A 25,185-nucleotide genomic window follows, 5' to 3' on the forward strand; every position below is an offset into this window, starting at 1 on the left:
AGGGGAGGGAAGATCTGACATCATTAGTTGAGAGGACAAACTGCATGCTTCTTTTAAAGTCATACAGTCATAGCATGTCAGAGCTGTAAAGAACCTTAAAGATCATCATGAGGCCAATCTTCTCATTTAGTGGAGTGGGAAACTAAGGTTCAGAGAAGGGAAATGACTTGTTCCAGGTTATACACAGTGAGTTAGTAACAGAGATGGAATTAAATTCCACATTGCTTGACTCCTCTTTCTACCACTATTCACAGGCCCATGTAGCCCCATAATTTCTATTTGACCTTACTCCCCCTAACTGATTAATTTATAGAAGCATCATTGAAAACAGAGGCTGGAACCACAAATCATTGGAAAATTCGAAGTGTGTCTGTTGTTTCATTTTGTCTTACAGTCTGAAAAGAGGAAGACAATAAGAGGGGATACCCTGGTCAGGTGCTGGCTTAGGACTGTACAATTCTAAAGGGGTGGGGGAGTGAGATAAAAACCTTTGGTCAATAAGCCTACCAATTCATTAACCAAACTGACAGATAATAGGTAAAGTCCTCTACTATTTAATAAAACATCAAGTGCTGACTTAACAAGACCCTGACACTTGTTTGTCAGTACTGGGGGAGAATAATATTCATTGGTTACTTATTAAAAACCCCAACATTGCCTGTTTTTGAAATGACTCTTAATCAACTGCCAGGTTGAGGCACAAGAGGCGGGCAGCCCAAATGAGGAAGATGAATGATCCCTGCTGGTTGAGAGGGAAGAATGATTTTTTCCAATTCGAGTGTATGACATTTATCATCACCCTCTCTGAGCATGGGATGATTCACCCACTTATAACAGGGCTATCTGTTTCAAGGATTCCCAGGCAAAGGGTTTGTCACTTTTATACCACACCTAGTCTGAGAGATGCAAGTCTTCAGGGCACTGATTTTTAAATCTAGAAGGGGATCTAAGCAGTGGGGGTGGGGGGGGGGTGGGGTGGGGTGGGTGGGGTGGTGGGGGGGAAGGATTCCCCATCTCTTTGACAGAATAAGTTAAAAATGAAAAAAGAACCTAAAATTAATCAATTAGGAATCTATTGGGATGATAGAATAGAATATGAGTGGTAGGTAAGTATAAAGTTTCAGAATGGGAATCTATTTCCTGGCTATTTTAGCTCATAAATCACGGTTTCTAAATATTTAGAACTAGAAGGGACCTTAAAACACAGAACATGGAATGTCAGAGTTGTAAAAGGTCTTACAACATAGAGCAGGAAGGGACCCTAAAATATAGAAGAGAATGTTAAAGCTAGAGACGAACTTAGCTCTTTCATTTTAAATAGGAGGTAACTGAGGCTCGATTTCCAAACATTAGTTCTTCAAAATAATGGAACTCATGTGTATGCTTCCAGACACCAGATGCTTTCTAAGCTGCATCACCAATGAGACTACCCTGTAAGCTCCTGTTCATTCTCCTATCCCCATCTCCGTCCTCCAAATGGAAACCAAACTAAGGAGCATATGGAATGTTCTGTGTCCAGCGAGCTCAAGTGCAACATTCCCCCCCACCACTAGTTGTCCCTCCGCTCCCAGACCGAGGAGAGCTTGGGTTTTCGGCACTGCGGTTAGAGAGAATGCAGTCCTCATTAAACTCAGTAACTCATGGGGCTCTCCCTTAAAGTCCTCAATCGTGTGTGAGCCAACATGCAGAAGGAGGTGGGTGAGCTATAGTAAAGGGGCTATAAGATACAGCAAGCGGAATAACAGCTGCCTAAGGGACCAACAGCCCCCAGACCTTCCTCTCCACACCAATCAGACAGTATGCCCCGAATACAGAGGTTCTCAGCCCCCTAGCTGAAAAGGGAGGGGGACTTGGTCTGAGCCCGCCTCCAGTCCGCTCTCCCCACCTCTCCCTCCGCATCCCAGCACCACCGTGGTGTGGTCAGTAGAAAAAAAAATCGCATACCTGAAGAATACAATCGTCTCCCAAAGGTACAGCCTAAGTGTATTAAAGCTGCACATTTTCCCAGGTCCGATGCTTTTGTAGTCCACGAGTTTTAGGGGCAGAAAAGATGTTTAGAATTGGCACTTACAAAACCAGGTGATTCAAGCGCTGGGACTTTTCCACTGGCGATTAAAAAAAAAAAGTACAATCCAGATGTTGGGGGTGGAACCCCCAAAGAAGAAGGACGTGGATTTCAGGACCACGGATAGCGCCTGGCTCCCAGTCTTTCAGACCGGGAAGACAGTATAAACTCTAGCTTGGCTGGTCGCTCCCTGCCGCTGTAGGTGGAGGGGCTGAGTTGGTGTATTTAGGGTGGGCTTGTTTCCTTTTATTGTTCTCCCCCTCCTTTTTCTATTTAAACGGACAGATGCCTGCAAGGTGAAGAAAAAATATTTCTCCTGCGGAGATCAAAAGGCTGGCCTTGGATGGCTGGACCCGGCAAACATCGTGGATTGGGAAGAGCTTTCAGCTCTGGCGCTGGCAGGAGGGTTGGGAAACGAGGTGAGGGGCTGGGAGGTGGTTGGCGCTGGGTGCCTGCTTCAGTTAAATCCCAGGGAATGTGTCAGGCAGAGTCCGGGAAGGCTCACTCCGCTACCTCCAGGCTGGCTGCTGTCTGTCGCCTCGCAATTCCGGCTTCTCCGTTCCCCCCACCCCCCCACCCGCCAGATAAGTTATGATCGCTGCAGGGCAGGTGTCCCATCGCTCGGGGCTGGAGACGCGAGAGGGCTCGGGGCAAGTTTCAGTGGTTGGGGGTGGTCCATGGCGGTCCGGCTGGGTAGGAAAGGAGAATTCTTCCAGAGGTCTCTTTTTCACTTGTCGGCGCTGGCCTTCAGTAGCCCCATCTCCCCCGCCCTAGACGGGACTCCTTCAGTTCCTCGGACTTTCTCGCTGCATTAATTTACTAAACTGGGGGAGGGAGGGGAAAGAGGGGGAATAGCGGGTAAGAAGGGGGAAAACACTCCCTAGCCTCTTCAAACCCACCCACAAGCAGCGCTCATTGGCCTGCGGCTCCAAAAACCTGCTTCCCCCCCTCCTACGGACCAATCGCGTGTTAGGCTCCAGGACGTATTAACTCGTGAAGTGCTGGAAGATAGTCTCACTTTTTGTGGGGTAAAGGGAAGGTTGGATAAAGGCATCTCTCTCTCTCTCTCTTTTTCTTTTTCTCTAGGTCTTGGACATCTTCTTACAAGGACCTCAGGAATTTAGCTCAGCCAACACACGGAGATGAGGGTGTTGGGAGAGATGGAAACCAATGCCACTTGATTTGGTGGGAAGAGATTTTAAACTGAAGTTTCGTTAAAGTGGGAGGGAGAGGCCAGGAGGACAGAAGAGATATAGCTTCGAATCTCGCCAGCGCTGACACCCAATTCCCGTGACTGTTGCGGCTAAAGGAAGAAAAAGTGAGATTGGCAGCAGGGGCGACCCTCTCCTCACTTGTCAAACGGAAGTCTTCGGGTTCTGGGCTCTCAAGTCTCCTTCTCCTCTCCCTTAATCCTGTCTCTATAGGGCTTCCTTCTTGTCTTTGCTTCCTCCCTTCTTGACCACCCGTCATCTGAACAAGTTTAGTTAGTTTTGGAGTGGATAGGCTTTAAAAACCTTTTCTTTTCCATTCTTCTCTTCTCTTATTTAAGAACAACAACAACACGTCCCTTCCCCTTTCTTCTTTTTCCTTTTCCCTCTCCTCTACTTCTCTTCTCAGGTCTCCCCTCACCAATTTCTCTCTTCTCAGGACCTCTCTTATCTTCCCCTCATCTCTCTTCTAATCATAGTAGAGGGAGGTGCGGGGAACATTAAGATTAGGTGACTTTCTATTTTTTGGGACTAGTGGTCCTTGAGTGAATCGCTCCCCATACCTCCCTACCTTCTCCACTCTCCAGGCCTGGCATTCACCAAGTATAGAAATTCTGATATCGTTCTTGCAGTAACTCTTTTAAAGATTCGCTTTTTCTTGGTCCTTAAAGCGTGGCTGGGGACAAAAAGTTAATCAGATTTTCCCTAGAACTACTGGGCTGCGGCGGGACCCACAGCGGATTAACAAATAACAAGGATATTTTTCATCAGGGTTGAACTCCCGGGACCTTACCCCTACACTCAGACCATGGGATGCCGAATTGGGAAGGATTTCGTCCTTATCCACATTCTCCTGAGGTAGGGTAGGCCCTCTTTCCTATGTATTCCTCAGGTTAAGGAGAGCTATCTCCCTTAGTCTCTACTCAGCTGAGGTGCAGACAGCCCCTGCCCTTATCAAACAGGGACAATCTTCTCTTCTCTTTCAAAGACTTTTGAACACTTTCAACAGATCCGAGTGCAACAGAGGGAAATGCGGTCCTACACTTTCCCTTGGGATGTGGGGTGGAGGAGAAGGATTTGGAAGTTTTGGCTCAGGGAGCACCTACCTCTCCTCTCCCCCCTTTTCTCTTCTCACCTCCCTCATCCTTTTCCCCTCCTCTCTTCTCCTCTCTCTTCCTCCCCCCTCCTCTTGTAAAACTGCTCCTCTTTCTCTCCTACCATCACCATACTAGCTATCTGGGATTTCCACCTCTTTCTCAGGCCCAGACCTGGTATGCTAGGATTACTACTGAGGTACGGGGAGATTATAAAAAAAAAAGCAACCTCTCACAGCTCAGGGGGAGCAGTGGAGAATGGAGGAAAAAAGGTGGTATGTGTATCCTGCAAGTAGTCATGTTTACCTATGTGTCTGTGCTGCTGTATTCATGCATGTGTGTGAATGTACTAATGAACCTGTGCTTGTATGTGTGTATTTATTTCTATGTATCTATTCTCTCTCTTTCTCTCTCTCCCTCATTCCCTGCATGTGTGTATTTGTATTGTAGTATATGTTCAGATGTACAGATGTGTATGTTCATGTGTATGTGCATGTGTATGTTCAGATGTGCTTGGAATCTATGTGCATTTAGGAATGTAAGTATTATTTATATTTGTATGTATGTTATGTATATTTAAGACTACATATATTTGAATATTTCTAAAGATTTCTGATGGTTCATCATGTAGCTTGAAAGAGACTCTGGATTTTCATAGTCTATGTCAGTGTATGCATGCTCTGATAAGTCCTATTAAACCAGAAAGATTTCAAGTTTAGGCCTGGTGGTAGATTGGAAGTCTCTCACTGGAATGCTAACTTATTAACTTTGGAGAGGCTTATCACCATTGGGGAGGAGAGGGGTAAAAGGTGGCTAACAGGTGATGATTTTTTTCATTACTTGTAATTCATAAAGATAGTTTATTAGGCTTAGAGTGTCAGGTGGAGAGAGTACCAAAAGGGATGAAATATTATATCTTTAAAATATTGAAATAAGATTTATACATGTATGAAAAGCACTGGACTGGGAGCTGAGTACACATTTTTGGCACCTAATATGCAACATTTTGTGACTAGATTCAATAAACTAGATACCTTAGTTAAAGATACTGTGATAGTCAGTGAGCTAAACAAAGACTCTCCAGAAGCTTATATTGTTTTGGGGAAAATGATATGTGCATATATAAGTAAATATAAGATAAGTTGAGGAGAAAGTACTAACAACTGTGTGGATCAGGAAAGGCTAAATTATATTGTTTTGGGGAAAATGATATGTGCATATATAAGTAAATATAAGATAAGTTGAGGAGAAAGTACTAACAACTGTGTGGATCAGGAAAGGCTAAATGTAGGAGGGGGCATCCAAGATGACCAATGAAATACAATACAGATTCTGAGAAGTATAGGTGAGAAAAGAATGGATTTTAGGCATGAGACTCTTCAAAGGCTTACACATGAGAGATGAAATGTCAAGTTCAAAGAACAGCCAATAGGCCAGTTTCTGCTTCCAATCTTTCCCCCTCTCTAATTCATCTTCCACATAGTTACCAAATTAATATTCCTAAAACACAGGTCTAACTCTGCCTTTCTCTTTTTCAAAAATCTTGAGTGACTTCCTATTATCTCTAAGGTAAAATATATCCCCAGCCTGGAATTTAAAACTTTTTGTAATCTATATTCAACTTACTTTTCCAGGTTTACTTCATATTACTCCCCTTTATACATTTTCTATCTTAGCAAAAGTGAACTACTAGCTGCTCCTTGAACCTGACATTTCATTTATCATATCTGAACCTTTGCATGGGCTGAACTCCATGCCTAGAATGCTCTCCTTCCTCCCTGCCTGTTCATAGAATCTTTATTTCTCTTCAAGGCTCAATTGAGATTTCTTCTTGTAAGCAAAGGTTTTCCTGATTCTCCCAATTGTTGGTACAGTCTCCTTCTAGAGGAAGGTGAGGGCAGTTAGTTGGCACAATGAGAAGAGTACTGGGCCAGAAGTCATGAAGACCTGAGTTCAGATCAAGCCTCTGACACTTCCTAACTATGTGACTCTGGGCAAATTACTGAACTCCCGTCTGCCTTAGTTTCCTCATGTGTAAAACAAGTATAATAATAATAGCACCTACCCCCTAGGGTTGTTGTGAGGATAAGATGAAGTAATATTTGTAAAGTGCTTAGCACAATGCTTGGTACCTAGTAGGCACCTAGAAAATGTTTATTCCCTTCCCCAAATGAGCTTGGACTTGATTATCTGTACATGCCATATTCACTACAGTCAAAAGTAAATTCCCTGAAGGTGACATCTGTTCAATTTTTTTGTCATTGTATCCTTAGTCTTAACTACAGTATTTTGCACACAGTAGATGTTTGTTGAATTGAACTACATTGCAACAGAAGATAGAAGCATAGAAACAGAGAGACAAAAAGTCACCACAGAGATAAGTGCAGACACCACGACATAGAGACATAGATATATATGACATATATATGTCGTATATGTCATCTCTCTCTCTATATAGAGGGAAATAGAGACAGAGACATGGAGATACAGAAGCAGATATTTAATTCAATTCAACAAACACTTCCTAAGCACCTAGAATGTGAAAGGTACCATATTATCTGATAAGGATAAAAAGTCAAAAGTGAAAGAGTTTCTCCTTCAGGGAGCTTACATTTTACAGTGGAAATATGATGTATTCAGGTAAGTACATATAAGACAGTTTGAAAGGGAAGGGAACACTAACAAATGGAGGAATCAGGAAAAGTTTTGTTTAAAAGATGAGTATCTCAGCTGAACCTTGAAGAAAGCAAGCTAAAGATTCTACAATCTGGGAATGATGGAGTGTATTCTAGCCTTTATTAAAGCACATCCATGGGAATGGGTTATTGAACTCATGAAATGGCTGGCCAGTTTGCCTAGAATGTGGAGTATGAATATCAATGAAGTAATATGAAATATATGTAAAGGTAGGTTTACTTCCATGTTGTGAAGGTCTTTAAATAGCAGACTGAGACATTTTAAATTTATTCTAGAGGCAATAGGGAGTTAGTGAAGGTTCTTGAGCAGCCAAGAGACATGGGCTTAGTTTTTTAGGAAGCTTGTTTTGGCTTCTATGTGGAAGATAGATTGGAAAGGGAGAGAGCAGAGAGCAGAGCCTCATTAGGAGGCTACTGTATTAGACTAGACAAGAGGTATTGAGGGCCTGAGTTAAGGTAGTGGCTATTTCAATAGAGAGAAGAGAGGGATGGGTGTCAGATATTGTGTAGATAGAACCAATAAAACTTGGCAAATTATTGGTCAGCAGGAAGGAGGGAGACGAAAGAATCAAGGATGCTGAGGTTGTGAACCTGGGTGACTGGAGGATCTTGGTGCCTTCAACATAAATAGGGAAGTTTGAAGGTAGAAGAAGGCCTTTTTTTTTTAAAGGGGGAGAGGAAGATAATGAGCTGGGTTTTACATATACTGAGTTTGAGACCAAGAGGCAACCTCCAGGTGGAGATGTCTGACAGGTAGATGGGAATGTGGGAACAGAGTTCAAGACAAAGATCAGGGATATATATGTGTACACACATACACACACACACACACATTTGGAGTTATTATCTGCAGAGAGGTAATAACTGAACCCATGAGAACAAATGAGATCACTGAGACTACAGAGAGAAGATATACAGAGCTCATGACAGAGTCTTGGGGGACACCTACACTTAGGGGGTGGGGGATTGGTTATGATCTAACAAAAGATACTGACAAAGGATCAGACAGGTAGAAGAAGAATCAGGAGAGAGTAGAGGAAAATAAAATATCTCTAAAGAGAGGAGGGAGTGTTTGATAGTATCAAAAACTGAGAGGTTAGGTAGGATGAAGATTGAGAAAAGGCTATTGGATTTAGCAGTTAAGAGATTATTTGCAGCATTGCGATGATGGAGTCAGAAGACAGATAAAAAAGGGTTGAGAAGTGAGTGATTCATGAGAAAGTATGGGTGGTAAGTGTAGATAATTCCTTCTAGGAGTCTGTCTATGAAGGGAGAAGATCTATAGGATGATAACTTGAAATGGCTGGATCAAGTGAAAATCTTTTATAAAAGGTTGGGGTAACTTGGATAGGTTTGTAGGCTTTAGTGGAAGTGTGGAAGAAGAAACTGAAAATAGAAGAGAAAGAATGAATAAAGGGGCAAACTCCTGGAAGAGAAAAGAGAATTGAATCCAGAAAAAAGCGAAGGGTTAGCCTTGGGAAAAGAAGGGCTGCCTCTTCCCTTAGAGACTGGGAGCAAAGAGCAGAGAATGAATATAGAAGACACTAGAGGTAGAGAATAGTGGAAAAGGAGGTCATGTTGGGTGACTTCAATATTTTTTGAGAAGGAAGTTCTCTGTTAGGATGAAAGAGTGGTGTTGTGGGTACTGGGCTTCCCACTGTTTGGAATAGTTGCTTTTGGGAGGGTAATAGTCAATCAGGGTAGACTAAAAAGATTTCCATGAACCAGTGAGTTTCCAATTGATGTGAGATAGTATTGATTTTTAGTGGACCTAATTGACATGATTATGTGACTTTCTTCAGCAATATTTAGCAGAGAGGAGTAGTCTCAAGAAGATCATTGGGATAACACTAGGTTGGGGTTTGTCAGGGCATGAGTGGTGATAGGACAAGAGGGAAAGAAATTCAAGGTAAGGGAATGGTTTGGAGACTAATTGTTCAAATATATGGTTGAGATGACGAAGAATAGAGAGCATGGGAGAACACAGGAGAGCAAGACGAGAGAGCATGAAGTTGGAGGAAAAGTGCTGATGGACCAAGAACAGGAAGACGTAAAGGAAGGTTATGGGAGATAACGATTAGGGAACAGAATCTCAGAGTTCTGTATTATGGAGGTAGTTATACAGAGTCATAAGTAGGAATTTTTTTTGCCTAGGGCAAGTAGCCCCAAATATGTTTGGGTCAAACAGATTTAAATATAATCAGGGTCTTCAAACATTGCTTGAGGAGTCATTGAAAGAAGGGTGAATGTAGTTCCAGGTATGATCTCAGCTGGGGTATGATCACTAGCATAGTACATGGTATTTTCCTATTTTAACTAATTATTCCAACTAACTAAGAGTTATGAGTGGAAGTGTGGCATAGTGCATAGAGAACTGGATTCTGTGCAAGAAAGATCTGGGTTCAAATGACACCTTTGAGACACATTGGATCTATGACCCTAGACAAGGTATGTAACCTTTTGGTGCCCTAGGCATCTCTTTAAGATTAGAAACTTCTGACATGCTTTGGTAGAGAGAGTTTCCTCCTCCAGAATTTCCCTATTCTAGTAATATCACAGATCCAGTCCTTATTTGACTAATTTTTACATTGCTGAAGTTTTTACATTGCTGAACAAGTGTGGTCATCACCTAAATTTTGACACTTATAGGTAAGGCCCCATTTGCCCAAATCCAGTTATAACTCTGGGTAATAGTGAGATCCAAGGTGTCCCCTCAGGTATTCCTATAGGTAACTGTGGAAAAGTGAATATTGGGGTAGTGGATGTTGAGGAAGTTGGTGAATTGGGAGGGCAGGGAGTTTGAAGGGGACATCATCTTGCATACTGAAGGAATGGTGACAGTGGTAGAAACAGAGAAGTCTATCATTCAGGTACTGAACTCCTTGAGAAAGGAGGTAGATTTATCTGGAGGCCAGTAAAGCATAAGGATCTGGATGGAGTGATATAGAGAGATAGAATGAACTTCAAAAAAAGAGAGTTAGCTGAGTAATTGTAACAGATGCATAGCCCACAAGTGGCTGTGAAGATCAAAGAGAATGTCTACTCTTCCTCTAGGACCAAGAAAGACTAGAGAAGGAGCCTTAAGCAATCAGTCAATGAACATTTTTAAAACACCTACTATGTATAGAGAAGGTGGCTAGGAATTCAGGAAGCTAACTTCTATTGAGAAAAAGAATATTAAAAGAATGTGAGAGGAAAAGACTGAAGGTAAAAGGGAGTTTTAAGGCTAGACTAGGGGGTTTGGATGGAAAAAGGAAAGAAGAGCTTTGAAGTGACAGGACAAAACTGGATATTTGAGAGAGAGGATTATGGTACAACTGAGTAGATTTGACAACTTATTAATTGTGGGGATGGAGAAGGGAGGGGGAAAGGGTCAAAGACCCTGAGGTTACAAATCTGAGTGTAGGAGAAGGAGATGATGATGATGATTATTATTCCTGTCATAGTATGGCAGCTCAGAGTCACAAAAAGAAGAGGTAGAAATCTGCTAATTATAATATGGTAGAAGTACTAGTTTACTGGGTCTTCACTTCTTTTAGTTTTTTCTTTTATTTTTATTATGACCTTAACTGAGCATAAATAAACCTTAACATTTCAACATACAAAGAAGAACAAAAAAGAGTTATATATGGAATTGTGAATCCCTGTCATACATGTAGTTTTAAAAAATGTACATTTACTTTAGTGGGGTAGTAACAAAATGGCTTTATTTCTGTGTCTCATTTTGAACATCATTTTGCTCACTGTGTGTTTTTTAAAAAAATGCTTCATTAAAACTCTTTTCTTTTTCTGTCTCTGTCATTACTTGGCAATTTTCCCTTGCCCTTGATAAAAGTTTTCTCTTCTAACAAACAAGTATAGGTAAACAAATTAGCATATTGGTTATGTCTGAAAATGTACGTTTCATTCTGTACCTCTAGTCCAGGGGTGGGGAGCCTGTGTCCTTGAGGCCACATATGACCCTTTAGGTCCTTGAGTGTGGTTGTTTGACTGAATCCAAGCTTCATAGAACAAGTCCCCTTAATAAAAGGATTTGTTCCGTAAAACTTGGACTCAGTCAAAAGGTCACACTTGAGGACCTAGAAAACCATATGTGGTCTTGAGGCTGCAAGTTCCCCACCCCTACCCTAGTCCATTGTCTCTCTCTACCAAGAGGTGGAAGGCATGTATCAATCTTTTGAAATCGTAATTGGTCACTGAATTGAGAATTGTTTTCCTTTACATTATTGTGGTAAATTGTTCTCTTTGTTCTTCTCACTTCACCCTGTATCAGTTAACACAGGTCTCCCCAGACTTCTCCAAATCTATTACGTTCATCGTTGCTTATGGTTTAATTCCATTCTATTCAGATGCCATAAATTAATCAGTCATACCCTAGTTGATAGGCTTAGTTCTTTATTTTCTTGTCTGGAAAATGAATTGGGTTAGATGAGATGGCTTCCAAGGTCCCTTCCAGCTCAACATTTAGTGACTTTATGACTTTTTGACATGGGATCCTTTGCCTCATGATCTCACCAATTTTGGGGAAGTTATCTGACTCTGTAGGGTCAGAATTGAGAAAGAGAGTCTCAGAAGTTCAAAGCACATTGGAGATTTAATACTAAAAATTCCTCATATCCATCTAGCATTTTATACTTTTAAAAACATTGTTTTAAAAACAATTGTTTAATTATCTGAAAACATTGTTTTCAAAACTTTTTTTTTGCCTATCAACTTATTACATCTTTACAATAGTCCTATGAAGTAGGAAGGGCTGGGGGTTTTCTTTCCATTTTACAGATTAAAAAAATGAGGCCCAGAAAGGAAGGTGACTTGTCAAAAGTTACACAGCTATTGAACTTCAGAGACAGAATTGAAATTTAACTTTCAAGTCAGGCCTCTTTCTGTTCACTATATCATGGGGCCTTTATGTAGGAGCAATAGAGGAATTTAACGAGTAAGGGGAATCAGCTGTCAGAGGAAAGTTGGGAAATAGCGGAGAGAAACAACAGGAATGTCATTAGGTGACACTATTGATCACCTGCTCCTCCTAAAAGAGATTTCCTGGGTTTCTAGGCTACTTCTTTCTCCTTGTTCTCCTTCCGCCTATTTTAATGCTATTCAAGGCCACTTTGCTGAGTTATCATCCATGTCCCACTCTCTATGCATGTATATACTCCCAAGATTCTCTTCTCTTGATCACCTTATTATCTCTCACCGGCTCCATCATCATCCCTCTGACGCTAGTGGAGCCCATAAACTTCCAGATCCACATATATAGCTCTGACCTCCTTCTGAAGACCGAGACATGTACTACCAACTGCCCCCTAGACTTATTCACCCCTATGTATGGTAGGTAACTTAAACTCTCCCGGTCCAAAATAGAACTCATTATATTTTCTCACAGCACTCTAGTTGAGACCCTTATGATGTCTCATGAAGCTTATTGCAATAGCTTTCAAATTCGTCTTCTTTCTTTCACTCTCTTCCCTTTCCAAGTCATCTTTCACATAGATGAAAATTGAATCTACCCTCCCTCCTGTCTCTCTATTGCTTCTAAGATAAAACAAAAACCTCTCTGTTTGTACTTAAATCCCTTTACAAACTGGCTTCAACCTGTCTTTTCAGAGTGACTTTACACTACTCCTCATTCATTTTACATTCCAGTCAAACTGACATACTTGTGATTTCTAATACACAATATCCCTTTCCCCACCTTGGTACTTTTTTACAAGTGGATAGAGTCCTGGGCCTGGAATAAGAAATATCTGAGTTCAGATTTGGTCTCAGACATTCACTAGCTCTGTGACCCTGGGGAAGTCACTTAACATTATTTGTCTCAGTTTCCTCAGCCATAAAATGAGCTGGAGAAGGAAATGACAAACCACTCTAGTATCTCTACCAAGAAACCTCAAATGGGATCATGAAGAGTCAAACATAACTGAACAACAACAATCTTTTCATAGACCATGCCAAGAATGTTCTCCTTCCTCATGTCTGATTCTTGGATTTCCTAGTTCCTTTCATGACTCAAGTACTACTTAATGCCCTTCTTGATCCAACAATACTTAGTGCTTCTCCACTGTACCCCTACCCTTTATGTTGTATAAATTCTACATTTATGTATTTGTGGACATGTTGTTTTTCTCAGCTGACTCTACACTCCTTGGGAGCAGGAATTGTTTCACTTTTGTTTTGTATCACCAACACTTTGCATAGTATCAAGGAAATAATAAGGGGTTAAGAAATACTTTTTGGATTGAAGTGAATTGAATTGAGAATCAACCAGAAATGACTATATAAGACAAGTCTATTGGGATTGGCTATCATGGCATTAAACCCCTGTCTCAGGATGATGTTCAGAGGAGAGAGCCAGACAATTTCACATTGATTTGACAGGCTTCAATGATATTTTGTAAAGAGAAAGATAGATGTGTGGAGGAGCTGTGAAGACTAGCCTTATTGTTATGAAGTCGTATGATGGAGCTGGGCCTGTAATGTGGGACGGTGGGTGGAGACATCCTACCAAACTGGCCTGACTTTTCATTGCAGAGAACATGTATGAGCTTTTCTATGGTAAGTCACCTTCTCCCTTTGGGGGTAGAGAGAAGGAATACATTGGGCTCATAGATACATAGCATAAGCTGGCAAACTGTAACCAATAGAAAGCTGGCTTTAAGAATAATAACAATATCTGACATCTATAAAGCGCTTTACATACATTATCTCATTTAAGCTTCACACTAACACCATGAAGTAGACCCTCTATATATTATTACCATCCCCATTTTACATATAAATGAGGAAACTAGGAATTTCAGACTCACTTGATTTTTCCATGGTCACACAGTTAGTAAATGTTAGGATTTGAATTTAGGTTTTCCTGACTCCAGGTCTAGTACTCTGTCCTTTCTAAAGAACACTGGATTGGGAATTAGATTATTAGGATTTGAGTCCTAGTTTCATCAATAACTCTGACCCTGCGCAAGTATCATAACCTCTCAGCCTCAATCTCCTTATCTGTAAAGTGGGGACAGAAACAAATGGAATTTTTAAAGATGGAAGAAATCTTGGAGATTTTCTTGTCCAATATTCTCATTTTATAGAGGAGAAAAGAGCACCAGAGAGGTGAAGTTTCATACAGCTCGTTAGTAACAGACCCAGGTCTCCTGCCTCTTCATTCCATACCTTGTCTGTTAAATTATACTGCTATATCCATATCATGCTATGATAAATATGTTCCATCATGCTTATAATACCTCTCTCACAGTCATAGGATGTAGAACTGGAAGATCATTGGGTGCCACCTCATCATCTTATGAAGAAAATGGCTCCGATTCAATGACTTACTCTGCATCACACGGCAGAGCCCGGAGTTAAGCCTGGGGCCATAACAGGGTTTAAAGAAATCATGGAGATACACACATATGTGTGTACATACATACATATATGTATATAATGTATATACAATATATTTATGGTTTTAAAAGAATAAATCACTTGATAAATATGATAGCAGCTTGCATTTTCATAGAGATTTAAGTTCAACAGTGTTTCTTCATAACAGTTCTACATGACAGGCAGTGCAAGTATCTTACAGATAAAGTAGGACATTCAGATATGAAATGACTTGTCCAAGGTTAACATGGGTAGTTAGTGTGGGGCTAAGACAGTCACATTCGTAGAAGAATGAATGATCAAACAAATGAATAAAACCATTAAGAAGGTCAGTTAGAATTTAATAAAATCGACAAGAGAAGCACAAATGAAGTTCCTTTGGGGTTCTGAAGAGGATGAGATTGCTGTTGGCAAAGAGGAAGGATCATGAAACGGCTCATGGAAGAGGCAGCACTTGAGCTGAGTGCTGTTGACACTCGATAATGATTAGACAAGCAGAGATGACAGACGTCCATGAATGAGGTGGATTAGGTCCTGCTGTAAAACAAGGGCAGCTTAGGTTCATTTTGCATCCCTCTGTCCCTTTTGCCTATCACTAGTCTCCCTGAACAGTCTCCTGTATAGACTCTGAACTAATTTAAGAAAATCCTAGTCCCCAGGAATGATCAGTCAGTCTGAGGGGTTAGTGGTATTTGGATATCAATTAGTAGAACCCTAAATTCAGGAAAACCTTGCTAACTCCACCTAAAGTGTCTTTATCTCTCAGGAGGCTGCCTTCTTTGAATGAGGCTTAGTCAGCTGATAATACATTTGAGCTGCTGATTCCCTCAGTTGATTATTTCTTACAGGATTATTTTGTAATAAGACAGTGCAGGGAGGATTTGCCCATCTCTTCTGGGGTCAGACACTCAGTAGCATGAGTTCTCACATCATTCACTTTGTTTGGTTCTGAATCACTCATCCACTGTTGCCATGTACTGTCTGATTAAATTTTTTTAAACACAGAGGAAGCTATCTCAAAGGCTAGCTATAATGCTGATGCTTCATGATATAATGCTGAACAAGTCACTTCTTTATTCTAACTCTCAGTTTCTCTATTTGTAAATGAGGAGGTTGGACTATGAGATATCTAAGGTCCCTTCCAGCATTGACATTTTATGTTCTACACTTAAATCAATCACCAAGCATTTATTAAGGCCCTACAGTGTGTCAGACACTATTCTAGGTATTGGAAAAACAAAGACAAAAATGAAACAGTACCTTCCCCCCCATCAATTTACATTTTATCTAAGGCAAGGATTCTTGTCCCACTTTTTTATTGTATCTTGGACCCCTTTAGCAGTCTTATGAAGCCCATCGACCCCTTTCAAGTATTTTTAAATAATTTAAGTCAGAGGCTATGAAAATAAAAATGTATTTTTTCCCATTCAAAATCACATACCTCTTAAAATCTATCCATGGACTCATTGATACCAAGTTAAATTCCATATTCTATGAGAGGTTTGGACAAGATGGTCTCAAAGGCTCCCTAACAAAATTTCAGAGCTGGACAGGACCTCAGAGAACCCATCAAGTTCAACTTTCTAGTTTTACAGAAGAGAAAAATCAGAGTTGGAGGCAGGTGTTGAAGGCATCAATTCTCAATTCAACATTGACAAGCTGGAATGTACCTGGAAAAAAGGGAACAGGATGGAAAAAAGACTGGATACCAGGTCATTAGCTTAAGGTAGTACAGACAACATTATTACCAGGCTGGCTTTTCAATGATTTTTTTCCCCATAGAAATGGGTGAAATCATCTACTAATGCATGGAGGGGTTTTTATTTTTCTTTAATTGACTCTATAGTAAAGTCCCTGAAGTGACAGTTCTATAATTCTCTGTCCTTAAGTCATCAAAGTCTTTTCGACTCACCTGTCTTCTGCAGATTGTCTTGCCTTTTTAGTGAGAAAACTGAGGATATTGGTGAGTTCCTTCGTCTTCCTTACTCCACGTTATAAAATCCCTTGATTTTCAACAGTCCCCTCTTCCTTTGTTTACATCTTTGAGGAAGTGTTAGCCTTTCTCTTTGTTAAGGCTAACCATTCTACTCGTGTCTTTGACCACTTTTCCTCCTGTTTCCTCTGGGAGCTTGACCCTTGTATGATTTTTTCATTTGTTCATCTTCAGTCTTTCCCTATTTACTGATTCATTCTCAATTGTCTATAAATATTCTTAAGTCTCCTTTATCTTTAAAAAAACTTTCACAGGATCATATATATATATATATATATATATATATATATATATATATATATATATATATATATATATATATATATATATATATGATCAAGTTTCAAGTTATCATCCTATATCTCCTCATCTACTCACAACCCAAATCCTAGAATGGTCCCCACTTTTTTCACTCATCCACTGAAACTGATTTCTCCAAAGTGACCAATGATCTCTTGACTGCTAAATCAAATGACATTTAGCCAGTTCTCATATGCATTGACCTTTCAGCTTTTGTGATTATTAGCCAGCCCCTTCTCCTGAATTCTTTTTTCCCTTGGCTGGCATGTCTTTGCTTTCTCCTGACTCTCCTTCTACCCATCTCACTTGTCCTTTCTCAGTTTTCATTGCTGGATCTGGGAGCAACTCTTTTCTTCTTTGCATGGGGGAGCAGACTTCTCTTGGTCCTCTTTTCTTTTCTATTCTTTTCCTTGGTGATTTAATCACCAACCTCTCATAGATTCCATTTCCATCTTTATGCAGATGATCCCAGTATACACACACACACACGTATATATACACATGTACACATTTACGTATGTATACATGTGTGTATATGTATATACACACATATACATACACACATACATATATGTGTGTATACACATACGAATGTATGTATATATACTCATACATATATGTATATATACACATACATAGACACATATATGAAGAAACTGAGGCACTGAGAGATTAAATGACTTACTTCAATACTTTGGCAGATCTCTGATATCAACAAATGGGGACTTCCTCCAATAGTGAGCATCAGAACCAATTTGTGCTTTCTTTTGTGCAACTTTTGTCCAGAGTCTTCCTATGAATTCTCTAAATGAAGTCCAACTCACATTTTTTGGGGATCTTATGCTAACTCTTTTGATGTGTGGATACTAATGGAGTACTTAGGCTATTTATGTTATGATTTGTTCTAGATATATAACCAACCCACCAATGTTTCTGGTAAGGAATTCAATTCAATTCAGCAAATATTGTTTTAGTTGCATCTCTTTTGCAATTATTGATAGATTTTGTTTTTGCATCACCTTCATTTTCCAATATAACTCTGATGACTCCTCTATCCATTGAATCATCCCTTAAAACAAAGAATAAAAAGGAAAGAAAAACAGTACAACAGAGTCAATCAACACATGATTCAAGTCTGACGATATATGACGTTTGACAAACATTTCTCAGGCACTTCTGTGTGTGAGGCTCTGTGCTAGGTGCTAGGAGGGCCAAGATAAAAATAGAACAACGACTTGCATCAAAGGAGCTCACATCCTGCTTGGTGGAAGGGGATAACATTTAGCTGATAATAAATACAAAATGCAGGCATAAAGTAATTTCAATATAGGGAATGAAGGAACATGGAGAGTAAAGTTCAACTCTATATTGTGATCATGAGTGAGGAGAAGGATGATGGTATCCTGATAGAAATGTGACAGGAAGAGGGGTGGGTTTGGGGAAAGATGTTCTACTTTAGATGTGTTGAGTTTGAGATGCTTATGCTATATAGGTAGTTATATCTAATAGGCAATTGGCAAAGCTGGTCTGGAGCCTTGGAGAGATGAGGGCTGGATAAATAGATGGAGTCAATTCTCAAGGATGATAATTGAGCAAGTGTGAACTGAGAGGGGCCAAAAAACAGCGTGCTGAGAGAAGAGTGCACAGGAAAGAGCTCTGAGGCACAGCTGTTCATAGAGTGAGACACTGATGCTGGTCTTGCAAAACAGAGGAAAAAGCAGTGAACAGGAGGAGAATGCAGGGAGAGCACTGGAACAAACCATCAGGGATGAGAGAATGTCCAAGATGAGGAAGTAGTCAATAATTTTAAAAGATGCAGAGAGGTCAAGAATGAAGACTGACAAAAGGCCATTGAATTTAGCAATGAAAAGATGTTTGGTAATTTTGGAAAGAGCAATTTCAGTTGTGTGGTGATGGTGAAAGGCTGATTAGAAGAGGCTGAGAAGTCAGTATTAGGTAAGGAAGTGGAGGCAATGAGTATAAGTGAATTTTCTTTCTGATGATATCCATTATACTGGTTTTCCTATGAAATTCTTCATTTGGTTAATTGATAATGTGGAGTAGACTATTCATATTTACCACATGTTTCTAATTTTAATTATTTCAAGTATCTCATGAATTACAATATATAGCATCAACAAAAGAACTTCTTTTTGGATTAGACCTGGGATTTCATTGGCATTTGGAATTCTGGTGAGAATCTCCTACTACTCACGCAGATTGCTGTCATCACGAGAACTTTCAATCTGAGAGAGATGACTGGGACATTCACTGAGAGTGTAACTGATGTGATCAGAGTCATACTACGTGTCAGAGGCTGGATTTGAATGCCTGGAGGACATTGATGCTGAAACGTGGGACTTTGTTCCAGGAGGAAGTTTAAGGTTATTAAAAGCAATGACAATTTCCTGAAGATGATCAGACCTGATCTCCTAGTCAGTTCTGGGCCCAATTTGTTGCTCATTTACAATATCTGGTCTGGATGTATGTACTGATGGATGAGCTCTATGCCTTGCCTGTGCAACTGAATATCATAGTCTAGACAACAGGCTAAACTATGGGCAGCTAGATGGAGCAGTGGATAGAGTGCTGGCCCTGGAGGCAGGAGGACCTGAACTCAAATCCAGCCTCAGACATTTATACTAGCTGTGTGACCCTGGGCAAGTCACTTAACCCTATTTGCCTCAATTTCCTCATATATAAAATGAGCTGGAAAAAGAAATGGCAAACTATTCCAGTGTCTTTGCCACGAAAGCCCCAAATGGGGTCATAGAGACTTGGACATTGCTGAAATGATTCAGCAGCAAAGACGTGATCTTCATCCATGTAATTTTAGGAGCATTATTGGTTAAACTCTTTGACATTAAAATAATTATTCTGAATTTAATGAGTACTTATGAAAAAGACATTTCCATGTACCAAGTAGAACAGAAAAAGAGGATAATGTAAAACTGAGAATCTCCATGAAATATTTTACTTTTATTTGAGTATATAACAAATTTATCATGTGATTTTCAAAGGTGTCTTGTTTATTAGATCAAACTCTTTTGAATTGTTATTGATCTCATTTAGTTGATCCCTCAATACTTCAGGACTTGATACAATCAGCACAATATCATTTACATACAGGGATATCTGAAGTGACCTACCAGCTATAAGAAATATGTCTTCAGTTTGGACTCTGTGCTCGCTTGACATTCTTCATGGCAGTAACAAAAATATCTGTCTTGGTTGTTACGTTACCTAAGGAAGTGAATGATTTTGATCTATATTTAGAACACTTTGCTGGTCTTTGCGAATAACTGATGTTTATTATAGAACTTCATAGACAGGATCTCGTTTGAACTTCACAATGACCTTTTGGAGGAGGTCCTAAGGTATCATCCCCATTTTACCGAAGAAGAAACAGGGCCAGAAAGGTTGTACTCATCTATGGTCACACATCTAGCAAATGCCAGAGGAAAGATTTGAACCCAGATTTTCCTCCCTCTAATGGAGTTATTAAACTCTATCCATTACACCAAGCTGCTTCTCAAGTTGGCATTTTACTCTTCTCATTAAAATGATTTTTAAACTTGATGACAAATGAGCACAGTGGAAATGTAGTCTCAGTGACTTCAGTCAACATATAACTGAGTTGTAATTGAATATCATCTGTAAGAGCTTACCTCTTTTCATGTTTATCAACAATATTCTTGATAGTATGTGGATTATTCTCATCAAGATTTTTGGAAACAGAAAAGTAAACGTATAGGTCATTTATAATTTATAATATTTATAATAATAAGGCCTTTCCGTGTGCATCAGCAGAGATCCTTACACATAGGGTGTTTCGCTCAATAGGCAGTTAAAGTGATAGGAAGGGCCCCCCAAAGGACTGAGGGTTATTTTAAATTTCTCTGTTTCAAAGTTTTCTTTGTTCCTGTTCTGGCCCTCTTCTCTTCTCTGTTTATATTCTCTCTCTGTCTCTCAGTCTCTCTTTCTCCCTCCATCTCTTTGTCTCTGTCTCTGTCTCTCTCTCTCTCCCCCCTTTCTATCTGTGTCTGTCTCTCCAGCTTTCATGGGTTTAGCTATCATCTCTATGCAGATGACTCCAAGATCTACACATACAGCCCCTATCTCTCTGCCAAGCATTAGCTTTGTATCACCAGCTGCCTACTGAACATTTTAAATTGGATGCCTTGTATATATCTTAAGTTCAATCTTCCCAAAGCTGAACTTATCACCTTTTCCCCTAAACTCTTTTCTGTTTCTGCTAAAGACCCTCACTGTCCTTCCAATTTCTCAGGCTTATCAAGATAATGATTTTGGCATTATCCTGAATTTCTCACACTCACTTCAAATACCCAATTAGTTGCCAAATCTTGTCACTTCTACCTTCACAACTTTTGTTATGCTCACACAGTTATCACTTATTTCAGACACTCATCACCTCTCACCTAGATGATTGAAATGTTTCCAATTTAATCTCTCTCCCTTCCAGTCCATTCTATGCATTGTTGTTAAAGTTTTTCTCATTAAGTTCAGATCTGAACATGTGACCCCTGTACTCAAACAGACTCACTGACTTCCTGTTGCCTCTAGAATTGAACATAAGCTCCTACGTTTAGCTCTAAAGACACACACAATGTAGCCCAACTTACCTTTCTAGACTCACAGGGTATTACTCTCCTTCCTGCACTCTGCAATTTCAGATAAACTGGCTTTCATTCTGTTCTTCCTTGGTGCCATGCTGTCTTCCATCTCAGTGCCTTTGCATTGGCCATCCTTGTAGCTGGAGTGCTTTTTGTCCTTAACTCTACCTCACAGAGTCCAATTCTTCCTTTAAGATAGAGTTTGGGCATCATCTTCTGCAGGAAGCTTTTCCTAATCCCAAGGGCAGCATCTTCCCCTCCAGACTGGCTTGTATTTAATGGCACTGTATGTATTTGTAATTATCCACTTTATATTTTGCTGTAGAAATTTTTATATGTATTTGTTGACTCCTCCATCAGAAGATAAGCTCCTTTTGAGCAGAGATTGTTTCATTCATTGTATTCTAATTCTCAGCACCTAGCACTATGCTGGATATGTAGAAAGAACTTTATAAATACTTAATGACTGACTGTTGGATTACCTTGGCCAAAGAAGTCACCTTTCCTTCCTAAGTGGTCAGCCTGTCGGTATTAAGACTCTGGGACTTAGTCAATAAGTATTAATTAAATTCCTATTTAAATTCAGAAACTATGCTAAGATCTGGAGATTCAAAGGAAGGCAAGAGACAAATTCCTACCCTCAGGGAGCTTACAGTCTAATGGAAGAGACAACATACAAACAACTACGTACAGACAAACTAAATGTGGGATAAATTGGAAATAACCAACAGAAAGAAGACACTAGAATTAAATGGGATCAAGAAAGGCTTCCTGTAGAAGGCTGGATTTTAGCTGGGACTTGAAGGAAGCCAGGCGGTAGAAATGAAGAGAGAATTCCAGGCATGGAGGACAGCCAGTGAAAATTCCTGGTCAGGAGATGGAGTTTCTTGTTTAAGAAACAGTGAGGAGGCCAGTGTCACTGCACTGCAGACTATGTGAGAGAGGTGAGAATGCAAGATATAACATTAAAAATGGGTGTGGGAGCAGGTTAGGCAGGGTTTTCAAAACCAGAGGATTTCATGTTTGATCCTGGAGGTGATAGGGAGCCCCTGGAGTTTAAGGTGGGAGGTTAGCATGAGTCAGACCTGTGTTTTAGGAAGATCATTTTGATAGTTGAGTGGAAGATGTACTGGAGTAAGGAGAAATTTGAGGTAGGATGTCAAACCAGCAGGATATTGCAATAGTTCATGTATGAGGTGATAAGGGCTTGCACCATGGTGCTGGCAGTATTGGAGGAGAGAAAAGGACATATATGAGAGATGTTACAAATACAAAATTGACAGACACGTTAGATATAGAGTGACAGAGAAAGAGGATGAAGAATTGAGGCTAATGTCCTTAGATTATGAGCCTGGTTAATTGGGAAGTTGGTCTTACCTTTAACAGTAAGTAGTAGGGTAGTTAGGAGGAAGGAAGGGTTTTTTGGGGGAGGTTTGAATAAGTTTTGAAGTTTTGGACAGGTTGAGTTCAATATGCATATAGGACATTCAGTTCAGATCAGCAGAGGGGTTAAGACTGGATTGGGAAATTTAAGAATCTCAGAATAGAGATATAATTACATTTATGGGAACTGATGAAATCATCAAGTGAAATATTATATATAGAGAAGAGGGTCCAGGACACAGCCCTTTAGAACACTCACAGTTAGTAGATGTGACTGAAGAAAATTCTGCAAAGGGGACTTAGAAAAAGCTGTCATAAAGGTAGGAGAAGAACTAGGAGAGAGTAGTAACATAAAAACCTAGAGAGAAGAGAATGTCAAGAAGAAGAGAGAGACTGACAGTGTCAAAGGCTGCAGAGAGGATGAGGATTGAGAAAAGGCCATTAGGTTTGACAATTAAGAGGGAGCTTTGGAGAGAGCAGTTTGACTGAATGATGAGATCTGAGGCCAGACTGTATAGAGTTAAGAAGAGAGTGAAAGGGAAGGAAATAAAGGCACTTATTTGTGGACAACCATTTCAAGTAGTTTATCCAAAAAAGAGAGGAGAAATATGGTACAGTAGCTAGAAGGGGACAGGTGAATCAAGTGAGGGTTTTTTGAGGATGAGAAAGACATGGGCATGTTTGTGGGTAGTTGGGAAGCAGCCAGCAGACAAAGGGAGATTGAAGATAATTAACAGAGTAGAGGAGTCAATCAGGTAAAGAAGATGGGATAGAATGGACTTATATACATTAAGAGGAGTTTGCAAGGAGTTTGACAAGGAGAAGAGTCACTTCACTATGTGAAACAAGGGTGAAAGAGGAGATAGTAGTGGAAGGTATCCAAGTAATATGAGATGAGGAAGAGGGGGAAAAAGGAAGCTCTTGGTGAATGGTCTAAATTTTTTCAGTAAATCATGAGGCAATGTCCTTAGCTGAGAGGGTGGCAAATAGGGCTCATGGGAGTGTTGAAATGGAATGAAAAAGTCTGGAAAAGCTTTATGATGAGTGGGATAGTGAATTAATTAGGGAGGCCTATTGGTATTGCCTTGCAGCAGTAAGAGCCCAGTTGAGGTTATGTAACATAAATTTGTTGTGGACCCAGTTAGCACAGTTTCATGATTTTCTCCAGCTTTGCTAATCAGAATGTATACAGGAATGAAGGCAGTGGATGGTGGGAATGATCTGCGGTTGTAGGTTGGCAAGACAAGATTGACGATATGATGGAGGGAGACAAGTTACTTAAGAGGAAAGTGTGGAGCTGGTTCACCAAGGGATCAAGATGTGAATAGGAGAAGATTGTAGCTGGGGATGGGGTGATAGTCTGGGAAAGAACTGAGGGGTCAAGGAACTGGAGATCTCTTGAGGTGGACAGAGAACAGGGTTTGGGGTTGTAAGGCAAAGGAAGAGGTACAATGATAATAGATTGTGATCAGATAAGGACATTTCAGAGTTCACGAACATGAAATTGGTCCCTTTGTGGGTGATGGCAAAATCAGAAGTATGAGCATCTTTGTGTGTGGCCTAGGTGGGGTGAAGTCATAGGTCATATGAAATAGGTAAGCTGAGGAATTGTGAGTTACGGTGTTTGAGGGAGAAAGGAGACACTTTGTTTTTGCACTCTACTTATAATTTTTTCCATTGTGGTAGAACCTGCCAGAGATTTTACTGTGCCAGCAAAGCCTTTAAAGTCCAGGGTCACCTCCATGGCACAAGGAACCATCAGACAGGACTTGACTGAGATTGCCAAAGAATGCAACATTAAGATAAGAAAGCAGCATTGGATTTGGAATCCAGAAACTGAATTCTAACTCTGGTTCCAAATGGGTCAAATGAATTACCTGAGGGAAGATAATTCATCTCTCTCAGCCTAATTGCATCATCTATGAAATTTAGAGACCTTACTTGGTGGTCAACAAGGTCTTTTCCAGCTCTAAAATACTTTAATTCCTCTTCTTTAGGGAAAGTTGGAGAGAAACTTCCCATGGCATTATACTCTGGGTATAGTCAAGTCAGTTTTCAGGGCCTCTTTGAAGCCAGATACTTAGAACCATGTGGTATAGCAGATAAAACATGGCTCTGAAACTAGGACACCAGGCTCTTTCTAGTCCACTATTTATTAGCTATGTGATGACAAACAGGTAATGCCACCTCTTTGGGTCTCCTTTTTCTCGTTTGAAAAATGATGGAGGAAGACTAGATGTTTTACATTTTAAAAGAATACATTTTGTTAATTTTTAATATCACCTTCATTTCCCAATGTAACCCCTTCTCTGAACAATCCCTTATAACAAAGAATAAAAAGAAGGAAAATAAAACAGTTCAACAGAACCAATCAACATGTCAGTAAAATTTGACACTGTATGTAATATTCTGCTCCTTAGTGTCCCACCTCTACA

The 25,185-nt window shown here is 40.1% G+C and overlaps 1 protein-coding gene across 1 annotated transcript in view; it reads right to left on the reverse strand.

Annotated features, from left to right (window-relative positions):
• Positions 1–2,000, reverse strand: part of GLRA1 (glycine receptor alpha 1) — an 86,289-nt gene extending 84,289 nt beyond the window's left edge. The window contains exon 1 of the mRNA XM_072630777.1: positions 1,945–2,000. Coding sequence (XP_072486878.1) covers positions 1,945–2,000 — 56 coding nt within the window. The remainder of the gene's footprint in view (positions 1–1,944) is intronic.
• Positions 2,001–25,185: the final 23,185 nt, after the last annotated feature.

Source organism: Notamacropus eugenii, chromosome 1 (genome assembly GCF_028372415.1).
Source record: "Notamacropus eugenii isolate mMacEug1 chromosome 1, mMacEug1.pri_v2, whole genome shotgun sequence".
Classification (NCBI taxonomy): Eukaryota; Metazoa; Chordata; class Mammalia; order Diprotodontia; family Macropodidae; genus Notamacropus; species Notamacropus eugenii.